A 17,301-nucleotide genomic window follows, 5' to 3' on the forward strand; every position below is an offset into this window, starting at 1 on the left:
CAAGCCTTCCAAGGCCTGGCTTTAAGTCAGTCAAAGGTGTGTGTGTGTGAGTAGATACTGAAAATGGTAAAAGATGGAAGGAAGCAAGGAAAGGGGAGAGAAGGAGAAGCTTGAAGTGGAGGAGAACAGAAAAAGGTAGTTGGGTGGAACAGAAAAAAAGAGAAGGGAGAAAGCTGAAGATTAGTGGAGGGGCAGAGAAGGTAGTTTGTTTGGTGGGAAAGGAGAGCAGGAAAAGGAGAGAGGCTATGGAGGCTGCCAAGGGAGGGCAGGAGGATACAGGAGGAAAAATTAGATGCCCCCTGCAAGTCTTCATGGGTCCCCCACAAGTATATAACTACATTGGGATTCCCATGACCCAACAAACCTCCCCCAAGCACACATGTAGAGGACAAGCAATCTGTTCATACTAATCTGCCTCTGCTTTCTTGTTCTTCCATCTCAAGAGTAATCCTTGATCAGAAAGAGGCAGAACTGTGATTCAAACTAACACACTGCATGTACAGATTAAGCCCTTGTACTGAAATGAAAATTCCTCACTTGCCAACAGGGGAACTGCTTTCCAAGTCCACAGGCTATTGAAATGATAGTTCTGTGCTTATAATATCACTTCAAGCGTAAGGGCCAGGAACCCTTAAAAAATAAAATAGAACTGCAGCTAATTTTTCCAAAATTTAGTTATCCACCGTACGCCACTTACACTAATTCTATATCAAAGTAGGCAAATGAGTAGGCATGCATAATGATATTGATTAGTTGGAGAGGGTGTGTGGAGAGTCAGAGTTGACTTATGGCGATACCTGGTGGGGTTTTCATGGCAAGAGACTAACAGAGGTGGTTTGCCATTGCTTGCCTCTGCAAACCTGTTTTTTGTTGGAGGTCTCCTAACCAATTACTAACCAAGGCCAACTCTGCTTAGCTTCTGAGATCTGACAAGATCAGGATCACCTTGGTTGACTAGGCCAGGGATCGATCACTTAGCTCTACTTTAATAAGGTTATTTATGATTTATGTTTTATGCTCTTTGAGACTAATTGCAATCGCTTTTGGCTATATACAACAAATAAATGCTATTCACTTAGCTCTAGTAGTCTTGTTCATGTTAACTGAAAAATTTCATGTGCAAATATGCTTTAGTTTTAAGAAACAAGACTAATCCTTTGAGAAATACTTATTTCAACCTTGTTAAAAATGAGCCACTTTAGCATAAGGTAAAGGTATAACTACCTGAGGTTCTACATCAAGTATTGCAATTAATCCCTGTTCATGGATCTTCCGTATCGTTTCCAGTTTTGTCCCATACATTGCATCCTCATGGCTACCGTATTCCAAATATTCATTGTTGGAGATGTCCTGCATCATTTGGTCATGTGATACAAAGTAATAGTTCTTTCCATTCTCTTCATCTTTCTTTGGTGGTCTGGTTGTATCTGTAATTACAAGAGTAAACATCAAAAGTTTAATGTGATTAAACTTCATTTCTCATGTTTCAACACCCCAACCAATGTCTATACTTTTGCTGTTTTCAAAATGCCGTACACTGATGAAAAAGTCATCCAGCAGTAAACATCCAGCAGTAAACAAGTCTCTCCAAATGATTGTTCTAAAAACTGACTTTTTACTGTGACTATAGTAGCACTATATTCAAACTGTACAATATCCCATCTCTATTATCTTTTGCTGTGAGATGGAGCATGAGGGAGGCTGGAGCAGAGCCAGCAACAGAATCCTGAATCCATCCCTAGGGGTGAGTGGCTGTCACTGATGCATTATTCATCACTTGCAAATGGATAAATTCTATCATCTATATTATTGCACAGGAAACAGTTGGGAACGCTGGCATTCCAAGCAAATGCTGTACCACTGAGCCATAGCCCCTCCCCTCCCTCTTCTACTTCTACATGCATTACAGAACTTTCACATTTCTCCCCTTCCAGTGCAGTCCTCTGAGCTCTGTACACTGCTGCTCCTGGAGGACAGGGAACCCTCAGGAATAGCCTGGGGGGCAGTCTTCAACAGGAGGGAGGACTGGCAGCATTCCCCCCCATTCCCACTGGCCAAAAACGTTTGGTTTTTAACACCATATGTTTGTTTTTTTGTAAATTACAACTGTTGTGTTCCAGTGGGGTAGCTGTGTGTGAGATTTCATGCTGCCCTGGCCCTGCCTTAGTGGGTTCAGCTGTAACCTTGTTGACCGGGCAGGTACCAGCTGGGTGATCCGGATCTCAGAACAAGAGCACGGGGTGGGCTAACACTGCCCAGGCATCCCTTACTACCCTCTTGGCCATGCTCTGAACTCGCTCTGTATGCTACTCCAAGCTCTCCTCCAAACTCCTTTCTCTCCACCCCTGCTTGTGGGCGGACTTCCCTTTTATCCCTTCACCATTCCCAGGCTCCACTTCCTAGTCCTGCCCCCAACAACCTAGCTGCTGCCTTGGCTGCCTTCGGTAGCCACACCTGTAGTCATTCTGCTGCCAGCCTCTCCTAGCTATTTTCAATTCCCTCTAGCCTGTCTGCTAGTTTGTTAGGCTGCTGCACCTCCCCCGTCTGCCTCTGTGCTGGGATGTGGTCTGGCACTGTCTTAGCCACCACTGATAAGCTGCTAGCAGTTGCACTGTCTGTCTGTGCCTCCTGTACCATCTCCCTCTAGCTGGGCTGTTGAGCTTCCTGTGGGATGAGGCAAGGCTCTGGAGTCTTGGCTGGGAAGCTGGCAGTAGCTAGGACTCAGGAGCTGCCACCTAGCTTGTCGCCTGCTGATGAGGCCTGGCCTGAGCTTCCTGTACCTGTGGCTTCCTCAGCATTCCTGGCCCCTGTGCCTTCGCTGCTTGTTCCCTTGTTGCTGGGTGAGTGCTAAGGGTAGCAGGGCAGGATGGTGGGGCTGTAAGCCTTGTTTTTGGGATGTGTGGCTCTCGGTGGGTTCCCAAGTCTGGCCTGGGCACCGGACACTGTGATACAGTGCAATCCTTTGAAGAGCAAGAGCGCATAGAATTGTTGCAGCAAAAGAAAACAGTCTTGTGGCACTTTAAAGACTAATAGATTTATTGAAGCATTTTCTTTTGTGGACTGGGTTTGTATTGTAACAAGCCTCCCCCTTGCAAAACTCACAGGGGAGGGAATTCTCGGGAGCTACAGTGGGTTCACTGGCTTCCCTCTGTCACCACTCTTCTTTGCCTCTGCCACCCCCTCCTTCCCACCATGTTTCCCATCATGCCACCGCAAACAGATTTCCCTGTTCCTCTTTGTCCCTCTTTCTTATCCACCCTTCCTTGTTCCCCTTCACCCCCTCCCAAACATCCTCCCTCCCTCCACAGCCTTCCACTCCCTGCCAAACAAACTTTCCTGTTCCTTTTCCTTCTCTTGTTCCCCCACTCCCAAAGACTCTTTTGCTGTTCCACTTCCCTCCGAACTGTTCCCTGTTCCTCCCCTCCTCCCAAACATCCTTCCCTGCTCATCTTTCCACCCTCCTCCCCTAAACCTTTCAGTGCTGAGTCCCTGCTCCTTATCTTCAAGGGCTTGGAGGTACACCATGTGGGCCTGTAGTAGCTCACAACTATAACTGCTGCAACAGGGAGAGGCAAGGCATGCTACCTCCCTTTGAAAAGTTGCTTGGTTGCTGGCTTTTAAAGCAGCTGGTGGCTGGAATGGGCACTGCTACTCTGGCAGCAGTGTGTCACTTGCAAAGGCTGGATCATTTAGCGCACCCGCCCAGTTTTTGTGCAGGGTTGTTCAGTCGTCCAGAGTGACAGCAGCTGCTCACTGTTGTTGCCAACGAAATGTTCCTGTTGACCAATAGTAAGACTTCTGGATCACCTCCTTTCATGTGTGGGGCGCATGTGCAAATACGTGGTGATTTTGGGGGGGAATTTTTCAGCGTTTGAGATTTTTCTGCAAGAGTTGCAAAGAAATGTCTTTTGTTCTCATACTTTGTTCCCAAGTATCAGTATGCCCGGGGCACTTGAGAATTAGATATGCGATAAATACCTCATAATAATTAATATCCATCCTCCCACCAAACATGTCACTTACGTGGAATAGGGTATGCAAATCTGTCTGGATGTTTTGTGATTAGTGTATTTTTTATATGTCTTCTCCCAACACCATGTGCTCCTATAGAAAACAGAAATTGAAAATGATCATAGAGGTTCAATAATATGCTGTTATAATTATAGAACAAAAGTTATATTCAAAAAATTACCTAGTAAGACTAGTGTTTTCCTTTTGAATGCCGGCAATTTTACTACTTCTTCATATGTGACAAGATCTAATTGATCAAACACTGTAAAAGAAAATAAAAGCCAGGAATAAGAAAAAATCCCTATACTGAAACATTCTTACTTTCTACTAATGCCAAGTGTGATTTTATGAATATTGTATCTGCATCAAAATGCTGCAACTAAACTGAAATTATAACAAAGTATTTTCTTATATTTTTACTAACACAGGATGCTATTAAGAAAAATTCAAATTACATGCTTAAAAATTTGTGACTGAAACCATGCAATGTACAGATTATAAATAATTAGAGCTTCTGAAAATGCTGGGATCCCTGAAAATGAGCAATAAAGTGTATAGGCAGTGACAGATGAATACAAATATGAGAATATCTACTTACATAAACAGTAAACAATTTTGATATTTTATTAAAACAAATCAAAATGCATTTTAAGCTTGATTTTATTATGTTATTCTTTCAGCTACTTTTAGGTATTCTTCCACAAACATTTACCTGATTAATTGTAAGTAGAGTTCTCTTCACATAGAAATACTAATTTTATATTAACATGCTCCTTAAAATATTGACAGAGAATAAAGAACTAGAACAAAGAGGATGGCTTCCCTGGAAACTATAAAGCTTCCAGCACAACAGAAACATTTAATAAAACATAACTTCAACAATGATTTTTCAGTTGTTCTTATGTTCACTATAGTACTGCAACCCAGTTTCATTTGCTAGTGTCAACTGCTATTGCAAATTAACAGTTGACACTAAGCAGCTGAGAAAACTGGTCTATTCTTTCTTGTTTCCAACAATGAAATGTTGGAATTCAATAGAAAAATCCCTCCTGTAACTGACAGAATTTGGCCAATTATATAGGCATCTTTCAAAATATAAATGGTTAATGGTGTAACAGCAAAGAAGCCCCAAGTATCTCCTGTATGGTTTTTGTGTGATTTCAAAAAAAGAGAGAAGACAGTTTAGCAATTGGCTTTTTTTAATAAAATCATTGCAATACAATTTTAGATACAGATTCAGAAGTCTGGAATCTAAACTGGAATCTAAGACTGGATTTTTAAAAAAGGGCTTTTAAAAAATAGCTTTGTTTTTAATGGCTGTTAAAAAATACTGTGGTTTTTAATTGTAAGTGGTTTTGTGCATGACTCTAAAGACACGGTATAGAAATGTCCTAAATAATATTCTGATGTTCTAAATAAATCTGCATTCAAGCATATTTCTCTGAAATGCTGACATATGTCTGATGTACTGCAGAACAGTTTGGAAAGTCTTGCTTGCTGCTACATACTATTAGAAAGTGTTCTGCATATAAAATAAAACCACACAACAATTACTTCATCTATCTCAGCCTGATAATATAGGCTGAGAAATTTGTATTAAAATAATTACAGAGATATTCAGGATATTTTCTGATAGGCTATTAATTTACACATCCTAAATAATTCTTTGTCCTGACTTGGATAGCCCAGGCAAGCCCGATCTCAGAAGCTAAGCAGGGTCAGCCCCAAGTAGTAATTGGATGGAAAACTTCCAAAGAAGACCAGAGTTGCAGAGGCAGACAATGGCAAACCACCTCTGTTAGTCTCTTGCCTTGAAAACCCCAGTAAGGGTCCCCACGTCAGCTATGATTTGATGGCACTTTCCACCACCACCAAATAATTCTTCAAAGATGCCCCTAATTCTTAAAAATAAATAAATAAATAAAGTAGGCCATAAATAAGTATGTTGCAGTTTGCTAAGAAGAGGTTTTTAAGAATGAAGAACATGCTGTGCATTAAACGTCACTGTAGAGCCTGTCTAACCCAGCTACTAATGATGTAAAATTTGGAAAACCTATTTTTTTTCTCAAATATATTATTCTAGGAGAAAACAAAATGAACACTGAAACTGTATAGCAATTTTCAGCCCAACCCTGAATATACCATCACTGGAAGAATTCCTAGAGCAAACAGGCCCTTGAAAAATTAGCAGAATCAAAAACCTACTATGTTCTGTATCTACTAGTCATTTCAGAGTTTCCAAACAGAAACGAAAAAAAAAAATCTACACAAGATTAGAGGAGCACATGGACACATTTACAGACTGAACTTTTAAACATTTTTTCTATTTCTAGTCAAAAAAGAAAAGGAGTTATTGAAAGAAAACAGTAAGAAGCAAATAAAGAGGCATTGTCACTTGACAGGTTACTTACATGCACAGAGGCCATTGGGATTAAGACAGCATGAAAAATGTACAGGGGTCATTGAAATATGGCTCATAATATATTAGTAAAATAAAAAGTATATGCACAAAACAAACTTTTACCATGCAATATTCTAAACACAAGGCAAATAAATCACAATTAATGATAAACATGTTATAGAAAAGTTTGATCTGTTTTATGTTGCAATTATTGGCATTAAAGGAAGAATAATTTAACATGACAAGTATAGTATTTTTAAAAGTCAGAACAATGCTGGTAAAATGTTAATCTATTTATATAATTAAATATACTGCAATATGCCTTTATGATTTATTTTGGAATTTAAAAAAACAAGAAAATGTAGTATCTGGAGCACAGGTTAGTAGCCGACTTGGACTTGAAACAGACATTTTGAAAACGGAGCCTTAAGGCTAAGAGTTCTGAAATAATTAGAGCAAAAATGAGGTAGTAGTAATGTTTGAAAGAAGACAAGAAATACTGGCAATCCATTATTCACTGTAAACAGAGATAGGACAAACATAACTATACCAGACAAATAAAGTCAATTTTAGAAGATACTTTCATCAGTTATCTATTTTGCTTACTTTATTAAAACCTTTATATCCCACCTTTCCCTAGGAGGCTTACCATTTGTTGTATTAAAACCATAAAATATACCATTCTTAATATTCCACAGAAAACCCTATTCCTACAGCACAAGTCCTGCTACATGCCCTCACAGACAGCAGAGTCTTGCAGCACTTTTTACAAATTGTCTGTAAAGATGACATCCTCTGTACTATTTCAGAAAGCCTGTTACATAAAGCGAGGGCCAATTTTGAAAAGGAAAAGGCTCATACATCATTAGAATGTAACTGGTGTACAGAGATGCATGGACAGTGATGGTCTCCACTTATAGTCAAGTTTTAAAAATATAATTAATAAGTCAATAGTATGCTCCCTCTTTTCCTCATTGTGGAATGAGCCATTTGAATATGCATGGGTTGGGTACTGATTGAAAGACGTGGAACAACAGGGTATGAAGGGTTTAAGGAGGGATGGTTGGGAAAGTAGTTTAGCAGTTATTAACTGTTACATAACTGTTAATTACCCCCCCCAGCTCCCCCGCTCCATGAGCAAGTGTTCTCACACAATGGTTGTAATACAGCAGAAAGATCACCATTTCCAGATTTCTTGTAGGGGCGTAGCTGCTTCCATCTGTCTTTAGGAAGTTTCCTTTAATCAACTAGGCTGCTCCCCCCAACCAATTTTGGTATGAAATTATTGTAGGAATGGAATAGCTCTCCATGTTTAAAAACAATGAACATCCCCTCAGCCAATCACAGCACAAGACTGAGGCAAGACACAGGATTAGGCATCCCAACTGTAATATTCAAAAGTAACAGCAATTATGATTCCTTTTGGCAGGATCAACTAAAAGGCCTTAATACCTAGTGCACCATCAAAAATGAATCTCTAGCTTCAAGCATGGTCAATACAAGGCCTACCACGTTTTTTTTAAACTTCTGTTCTTGTCTTACGAAGGAGCCATGTGTTCTGATTAGTGTTAGAGATCCAAGTTGCAGGCTTTGATATTTTCAAAGAGGAACACCATCGTTACTTCTAAGTCATGCTAGGGCATGACAGGAGTACAGTGGCACCTTAAAGACTAACAAAATTTATTCCAGCATTAAGGTGCTATTAGACTGCTGTTTTATTTTGCTGCCTCAGACTAACATTGCTACTCACCTGGAAGCAAGCTATGGGCTGTGGAACTTTTCCATCATGCACTGAATGATACCCCCCTCCCCTCAGTTTGTGTATTTTTACTGAATATTTAACCCGACAAAATATTTTGAGAAATCTAAAAGCTTACTCACTACTTGGTGATGTTTGGTTGATTCCAATAAAAAGTACTGTACTATTACCACTTTTGGATTTTTTCGAATTCATCAGCACATGCTACTTGCATTACTTTCCTGTGAATTCAGTCACTAGGAAGTATCTGAGTCCTATTTCTGTCAATAGTTTGACATTTTAATGTAATGATAATCTTAAATTCATAAACATCCTCCACAGAAGGCCAGAAATTATAATGGACTCCTCCCCCCAATACTAAAACAAAATAATTTGGGATACAACCCAAGCCCCTACTCCAATTTCAGTGGGGAAACTGTACTTCAACATTCTAAGTGAAATTAATTTGGGCTGGATTGTGTTCTTGATGTTTGAATAATGTGCAATTTAAATTTTGTCTTGCTTTTTAAACAAAGATCGCTTGGACTAAGTAAGTTTTCAAGGAAAGGAAATAGTTTTTAAGGAAAGGGAATGCTGCTTCACTAAAGAACACTACTTTCAAATCATCTAATCACACAATGCAATCAATATTTTCATCTCTTTGGAAAAATGGCAATATTCTGCATTAGAATGACTGACATGTATTAATGGTATCTTTACAAGGATAGTTTTAGGTGGGCAGCTATGTTGGTGAGCAGCAGGAGAGCAAGATTTGAGTCCAGTAGCACCTTAAAGACCAACAAGATTTCCAGGGTATAAGTTTTTGAGAGACAAGCTTCCTTCATCTGATATAAGTAGGAATGGAAATCCCTGAGTACTTAAATCCCAGTCAGAGGGTGGAAGGGACCACTCTGAACTGGACATTTCTGTATGGAATCAATCCATTTGCCAGGATTTTTGCAAAAGAAAACTAGCTGTTTACAGCTCCCAACTCATCTCCCGGAAGAAAGAGAAAGACAAGATTTCTAGCCTCTTGTATTCTGTAAACCATAACAATTCCTCCTTCAATATTGTCAACTTTTTGCAGCACACTCTCAATCTGGCAGAGGAATTTATTTCACAAGGACTTTCCTTCTACCTTACTACGTCCACACGGATGATACAGTTCTGTGGTGACTTGGAGGCCCTTTTTTTGCCATCTGCATCTGAAGGAGTACTTTGATCAAGCCTTGGAACAGAACATGGATGGACAGGCAGCATCTTCACAACACAATAGTTCATAATCTACTGCTGAACAGCTGCCATCTCTCCAACGCACAAATGGACAACACCCATTGCCACCCACCCAATGCTACAGAAAAAAGTACTCTACATGCCCACCCCTCCCCCTATGGTCACAATTCCACATTAGATCTCTACATGGGACACTTTTGCCACTGAGCCCAAACTGACATAATCAAGAAAAATCATCTTTCACAACACAACCTCACCTATGACAAAAGAAATGCAATTAACAGCCCTAGAAACAATCCAGACATCATAATTAAACAAGCTGACAAAGGAGGATGAGTTTTCATAATGAGCAAATCAGACTCCATTAAGAAGGCTGAAAGACAACTCTCTACTACCTTCTACAAATGACTATCTTCAGACCCCAATCAAGAATACCAAACAGGATTATAAAGGGATTATCCACACATATATACAGGAATATATCTATATGGACAGACAACAGGACCGTGACCTGGCACAATCTATCTTCTGCCCAAAATACACAAGCCCAGCAACCCAGAAAGACTTATTGTCTCAGGCATAGGCACTGCAATACATGCCATGGGGGGTTGTATGCTGCCCATTAGACCTCTGAACCTGTGAAGAGTTCTGAGGGCCTTCTGAGGGCCTTTCAGCACCTGTTGTTTAGAAGCTCATTGTGTTCTCTCTTCTTTTAAGTTAAACACTTTCACTTTAACAGCAAACGGCTTTGGAGCCAGATGCAGCTAGACGGAATCGTATCTGCCATGAGAACAATGATGATTTCATTCCTCATTTGATATTGTTGCATATCGTAGTCTAAACTTTACTACTTTTTGTCTCTGGCGTTTGCGCCAGAATTTCACCAGGCTACTAACTTGGGTGGTGGGACTTTCCTCTATAACTAACCATGCTTTTCCTCTACATGTCACTTCTGCCAGTTCCACTGTCTGATCAACCTGAACTGATGGATCTATAATAAATGTTACTTCAACCAAATCACCTGTGTGTTTGTTGTGGAGAACTAAGGGATCTGACAGGCACCATCACTGTTGTGATTTCTAGATACACAGACACCATTCTCAGACCCTATGCAATCAATGCTCCTAGTTATGTGCACAACATCACATACTTTCTGGGAAAAATTTAATCTGCTGACAATCTTCCAGGTAACACTATTTTTGGCCATCATGAATGTTGAGTCTCTATACACCAACATCCTCTACAAAGATGGATTACAAGTAGAGATGGGCACAATCAGCATTATGATTTGAACAAAAACCCGGTAATGGCGTTCGCGCCATCGGGACCCGGCTAATCGGTGCTGTCCATGGCAACCGATCCAGCGGTCGGGGGTTTGCTTGTTCGGGGCTTGATCGGATCGATCGGTTTCTGTTCGGGATTGCAGACACTCAGGCGCCAGGAATCAATTCCCCTGGCAATGGAGCCAGGGGGGAATGCCTGAGCTGTGTTTGCCCTCCTTCTGTCGCCCTGGAAACGCGAATGGAAGCCCAGCTTTCCTTGATCAGCAGGGCTTCCTTCCAACCATGGAGCAGCCAGCAACGCATCACCATTTGGGAGAAGAGAGAGGAGGGAGGGGGAAGGGGGTGTTCTGTAGCCACCACGGGCACTCCAAATGTTTTTTGCTTTTTAAAAGAACGGGGCTTTGTAGGAGGAATGGCTGTTTTTCTGTCTGTCACTCTCTGTTTTTAACCTGCTTTTAAAACACTGTATTTTGTGGGAAAACCTCATTCACGGCTCTCTGTGTGTGTTTAAAAGGGAGTGGGTAAAAGCTGGATCCAGATGCTTTTAAACGGATCCTCGTGAATTCATATGATCTTTATATTGAAACAAAACAAAACAAAAAGGCTGTCATATTATAGATCATGTCCTAGTCTACAGACTGCAACAAAACAATCATGCATCCACTAATCCGTGGTGCTGCCATGGCACAAAAACATGCCAAAAAAGCATGGATCTGCATGGATCCTCTTGATTTTTAAGTGGAGCCACCCAAAATCCACCACACAACCACAGACCATGTCTGTTGCCACAAATGGGACCAAAAAATTCAGCCATCCACTACTTCGTGGAACCGCCACGGCGCAAAAATAAGGTTCAAAAGCACGGATCCTCATGGATCCTCTTGATTTTTACATGGGGCCACCCAAAATCCACCATACAATCCCAGATCATGTCCATTGCCACAAATGGGACCAAAAAAAATCATTCATCCACAGCTTTGTGGCAGTGCCACGGTGCAAAAACATGATTCAAAAGCACGGATCCTCTTGATTTTTACATGGGGCCACCCAAAATCCAGTATACTGTCCCAGATCATGTCCAATGCCACAAACAGGACCAAAAGATCTAAAATATGACAGCCTTTTTGTTTTGTTTCAATGTAAAAATCATATGAATTCATGAGGATCCGTGTCTCAGATTCATGTTTTTTCACTGTGGCAGCGCCAAATATTTCTGGATCTGTGTTTTTTATATTTCAGTCTGTGGACCTGGCTGTGATATGTGATTTGATGTTTCATTTGTGTTTTTCCTATTTAAAAAACCATAGGATCCACGAGGATCTGTGTGGATCCTGGTTTTACTTTCTTCCTGTTTAAAATATGCTTTTGGAAGACTGGCTGCTTGCTTTTAAAATCGGGTGGGGAGGAATGGAGGATTCTATCCCTGCTTTTTAAAAAAAGCTGGCTGAAACATGTTGACGGGGTGTCTCTCTCTATTTGGAGAGGCAGGGACGGGTTAAAAACTCCCCCCCCTGCTCTAAGTGCATGTGTGTGTGTGAAAACGTCCCCTCCCTGAGGGGAGGCAGCTCATTGCCGGGTTAAAAACTCCCCCCCTCTGCTCTAAGTATGTGTGTGTGTGTGGGGGTGCCCCTCCGCTTTGGCCTCCCCGATCAGAAACGGGACTTGTTCGGTGTGGATCGGTGATCTGGGGTCGTCGCCGGCACAGATCCACGAACAGCTTGATCGGTATTTTTTTTGGGATTGTGCCCACGTGGGTGAATGCCAGGGACCCCAATATTAAGTTTACTTGGAGGTCAGAGGTGGACTATATAGATTATCTGGACATCACTGTCTTTAGGAGCGGAGATACCTTATTGGTAAGGCCGTTCCATAAGGCAACAGACCGCAACTCATATTTGTCATACCACTCTTCTCATCCCCCCCAACTTAGGAAAAATATTCCGTTTGGTCAGCTCCTCCGCCTGAAACGCAATTCCTCTAGGGAAGAGGATTACCAGGGTGAAAGGAGGCGTATGGTGGCTGCTTTTCGGGACAGGGGATATCCAGCGCAGGTGTTACACGCAGCGGTCACACGGGCGTCAAATAGAACCCGGGGTGACCTTATGATACGAACGGCACGGGAATCACAGGAGGCCATCAGGTGGGCTATAGACTATACCCCATATGCGTTGAGGGTTCAGCATATCATAAGGAAGCAGTGGCCGCTGGTTCAGGATATTCCAGGCTGTGCGAGATACCCGATGATAGGATTTAGAAGAACTCGGAATATTAGGGACAGCTTGGTTCATTCGAGATTGAGACAAGAGCAGATCTTGGAGCAACAGCAATCCTTACTGGCGGGCACTTTTCCGTGTGGCCGCTGCTCTGCCTGTAAATACATATGGCAGGGCAAGACGATCTGCCCACCAGGCACATCTAGGACGGTTACACAGTGGTCCTTTATTACGTGCCATACATCTGGCATTGTGTACATGATCTGTTGCCCGTGTAATAAAATTTACATTGGCAATTCGATCAGACCATTGAAAGTACGCATACTGGAACATGTTTCCAGAATTCGTAATAAAGTCATGGAAGCCCCACTTACCCCCCACTTCTTGGAGTGTAACCATGAGGTGACAGATTTGAGGGTGGCGGGGCTATACAAAGCAAGTAGGGCAGTGAGTCTGCAACATGAACTGCTCCGCAAGGAAGCCTTTTGGATTTTTTCCCTGAAAACAATGGCCCCTGCAGGACTCAACAATGAGATTAGCTACAAGTCTTTCCTGGATTGATCCCCCACGGAATCCACTGCACCTGTTGGCCATTAGTTGTATATATTCTGGGCAATTAGTTTGGCAGCCACGCCAGGCTCTTGCCGACGTCGCTCTTGCTGGAGGGTTGAGAAAAGGTCTGGATGGTGGAATAAGGGTATGTACCTGTCCCCCTGGGGAAGGGGGCTTCTAGGGTGCTACAGTGTAACGAATGAGTAGTGTTGTATTGGTGGTGTTTGTAGTAAATGTCTTCTTGCAGTAACGGTGGCTGCCCCTGAAGAAGTCACGGACGAAAAGCGGAGCGGAACAACTCGTCGACGCCGTCACTTCGGGCACACCAACACTGCCACCTTTTGGGGGATTTAAGAACTGAGATGTTATTCTGATGGAACAAATGAATTTAACTTTGCTCCCCCTTGGCTCTCGATCCTTCCTGGCTCTTATGTACTTTTGAGGAACTAATTTTTGTATTGATCAGGTGTTACTATATATGTCCTGTATTTAAAGAATGTACTTTTGTGATTAGCTCCTCTGAATGTGATATGTGTGAATAATAATAAGCAGTTTAACACATCCTTGTAGAGTTTAATGAATACATAAGGTTCAGTATACAAAAAAAAAAGAAAAAGAAAAAAAGGTTTAAATGAATATTGTGCTCCTGGGGAGTGGTTCCTCCTTGTTCTCTTGCTGTGTATTCCAGGGGTTGGCCTTGTTTTGGTTCACACCTCTAATTACAAGCTATTAGAGACACCATCTCTGACAACACCACAGCTGACCTTCTTACCAAGATGTGCCAGTTTGTCCTCACTCACAACTATTTCAAATTTGGTGGTGGCTTATTCCTTTACAGCCATGGGTACCACAATATACCAACATTTTATGTATTTTTGGCAAATGGTTGACTTGGAACATTGCTTCCTCAGCTCCTGCCCATTACCTGTGTAGTGTAGTGACTAAGAATTTCAGATTAGTATCTAGGACCCCCAGGTTTGAATCACCAGTCTGCCCTGGAACCTCACTAGGTGACTTTGAGCCAGTTACATATTCTCAGCCTAATGTAGCTCACAGGGTTGTAAGGATAAAATGGAGGAAAAGAGAAAAATGTAAGCTACTTGGGGAAATGAAGTAAATAAATATAGCTGAAGAATGGGGGCATATAAAAGGTAGCTTGGTGGGCAGGTGAGAAGGAAGGAAGGAAGCAGGGAAAGGTGAAGATATGGTGGGCTGCCAGGAGAAAGAGGAAATGGTGTGGCGAAGAGGACACAGGGGGATATGAGATGTTTCTCACAAGATTTCAGGTTCCCCACTGCACAACTGGGCATGGCCCAGAGGCCAGCACTGTGCAGAGTTTTCTCAAAGAGAGGTTGCCAGGGGGAAGGAAGGAGGGGAAACTGAAGACAGGGGGGCAGATAAAGGTAGTTTGGCTGGTGGGTGGGAAGGAAACAAGGAGGCAAGTAAAGGGGAGAGGCTATGGGAGCTTTCAGAGAAGGGAAAGAGGAAAAAGTGGACGAAGGAAAAATGAGATGCCCTCTACTGCAAGTCCTTTGAGGGTTCCCCACTTGTAATAAGTTAAGTTGCTGTCCCCGTGCCAATCATGAAAGCAGGAAAAAACACGTCTATTTATAGACAAGATATGAGTATCTACATATGTAAGGAATTCCCTGGCTTTGCAGAAAAATAAGAGTTTTATAAACTAACCCAAAAAAAGCAACCTGGGGTGATTTCCAAATCTCATGTGATCCAGCTTGTTGTTATTAAAGAACTAAGCATTCAGCAACAAAGGAAAAAACATTCAGTTTGTAAGCATTCATAGTGAATTTCACTATCCATCTTTCTTGTCATTAAATTAATTTGGGTTTGCAAGTTTTTAATGGCTCTGGGGATAGCCACTTACGTGGTTAATAAGCAAGTTTAGGATAGTTAGGTGGGAAGCCTGTGTTGGTCTGCAGCAGAACAGTAGGATTTTAATCTCCTGACACTTTAAAGACCAACAAGATTTTCTGAATGTAAGCTTTCGAGAGTCAGAGCTCCCTTCCTCAGACACGAAGAAGGGAGCTCTGACTCTGGAAAGCTTACACTTGGAAAATCTTGTTGGTCTCTAAGGTGCCACTGGAAGAAAATTTAGGCTTTTAGTGCTCTTTCTTTTTTTAGGAAAAGGAGCAGGACACATAGATATAATTATGTGTATGTGTAGTGAACAAGTGTGGTATAGCTGCTACAATGCCAGATTAGAATATTGAAGACCCTTATTCAAATTCCTACTCAGCCATGAAGCCATCACTTTTACTCAGTCTCACTTGCTTCCTAGGACTATGTAAAGGAATGTAAGTTTCCACCATACCATATTTGGTTCTTGCTATGTTTAATGTTAAAAATAGTTGAAAAAAATATTTTGATCAGTTTTAGGCAGAGATTTCAAAGATTCGCCTAGGAAACAGAAACCCAAAGAGTCTGTTGAGTGCGTGGGGAAAAAAATAGAGAGGTTTTGAGAAATGAAACTTAGGACTGCCTTCACTGATTGGTCAAGGTCTCTCTATAGGCATACCAGATCTACATTTTATAATTGCTTTGTTTTAGAACCTGCTAGGATAGTGAGTAGTCTAGATAAGATGAACTATATTCTCTTACCCCAAATGCTTTTACTTTTTTTTGTAAACTGCTTAAAACCCCCTTATTTGTATCTGTTACTAATTATCTTTAAAAATGAAAAACATGATTTTTTACATTAGAACTTTGAAGCTTTGTTTCCTACCCCATATTTAAGGCGATCTTACTCTATTTGATCATTCTGAGGCTATAAGGAGAAGGCTGTTGGGTGGAGGCACTGGGGTGGAGTGAAAAAAACTTCCACCTGGTTGTAGCACTACAGATCCTGGAATGGAAAGATTTAAAAAGGAGCTAAAGAAGTGATTTTGTAAGGTTTTTTTTAAAAAAATGAGAAAACGGGGGCAGTGAGAGAGAACCACAGAGACTACCCTGAACTTATTGACGTAAGAGCATTATATAGTTGAAATGCCATCTTGTTATGGGGTAGGACAGGCAGAAAGGTCTTATTGCTACTGGCTGCTCTGATCCTAGAAAGAAGCAGGATAGAAACAACTAAGGCAATACAAATTCATAAACAGTACTGCTAGGAAGAAACGTGGCTTGGGAAGCTGCAGGACAGAAGTCTGTATTTTCTATGAAATTCAAGTTGGAATAGGTTGTAGGTTCAGAGGATGACTGATAAATGAAAAAGCCAGAGGGAAATGAGATGCGTTATCCAGGTGAGGAGAAATCACATAATGATTTGAATTAGACAGTCAAGTCTTTTTGTGAAAATCTGTAGTATTTCTTTAAATCTACAATTAAGTCTACCAAATTTCTTGTAATGGGTAACTGTATATTTTTTACATTATCTAGGCACAAGTAGAAATTGTAGAATACTGAACCAACAAGTAAAAAAAAACCCTTTAGAATTCTTATTCAAGAAGGGCAGATATATTACATAGCTGTACTATACTATATTTTAAATATAGTTTTAAGACTGTAATGTACTTTTTTGCAATTGGCATTTCATCAGATGTACTAAACATGGCAATGGACATTTTATTAATGTTAAAAAAGATAATAGGCTGGAACCAAGGGTCAGTTTCCATTAACAGAAGGCATTTCTGTCAACTTTTCTGCCTCTCTCTAGTACAGCAGCTCAACATGTTCTCTTGTTGCTCCTGGGGGAACTGCTGGTAGGTGACAAGAGGAGGAAACTGGTAAAAATCACCCTATACCTTCTGCAGATGGAAAAGCAATCTTGGATCCAACTCATTTTCACTGTTGTGTGACATCCAGTTCCGTGCCTCCTCTATTTTGTCATAGAAACAAAATAGGAAAAGCTATTAATAT

General features: G+C 41.2%; 1 protein-coding gene across 4 annotated transcripts in view; it reads right to left on the minus strand.

Moving 5' to 3' along the window:
• Positions 1-17,301, minus strand: part of CASK (calcium/calmodulin dependent serine protein kinase) — a 361,240-nt gene that overhangs the window by 17,035 nt on the left and 326,904 nt on the right. For all 4 annotated transcript variants that reach the window (XM_054974058.1, XM_054974057.1, XM_054974056.1 and 1 more), the window contains 3 exons: positions 4,193-4,273; positions 4,024-4,104; positions 1,225-1,427 (listed from right to left, as the gene is read on the minus strand). In XM_054974058.1, the coding sequence (XP_054830033.1) occupies positions 1,225-1,427; positions 4,024-4,104; positions 4,193-4,273 (365 nt within the window). The remainder of the gene's footprint in view (positions 1-1,224; positions 1,428-4,023; positions 4,105-4,192; positions 4,274-17,301) is intronic.

Source organism: Eublepharis macularius, chromosome 3 (assembly GCF_028583425.1).
Source record: "Eublepharis macularius isolate TG4126 chromosome 3, MPM_Emac_v1.0, whole genome shotgun sequence".
Taxonomy (NCBI): Eukaryota; Metazoa; Chordata; class Lepidosauria; order Squamata; family Eublepharidae; genus Eublepharis; species Eublepharis macularius.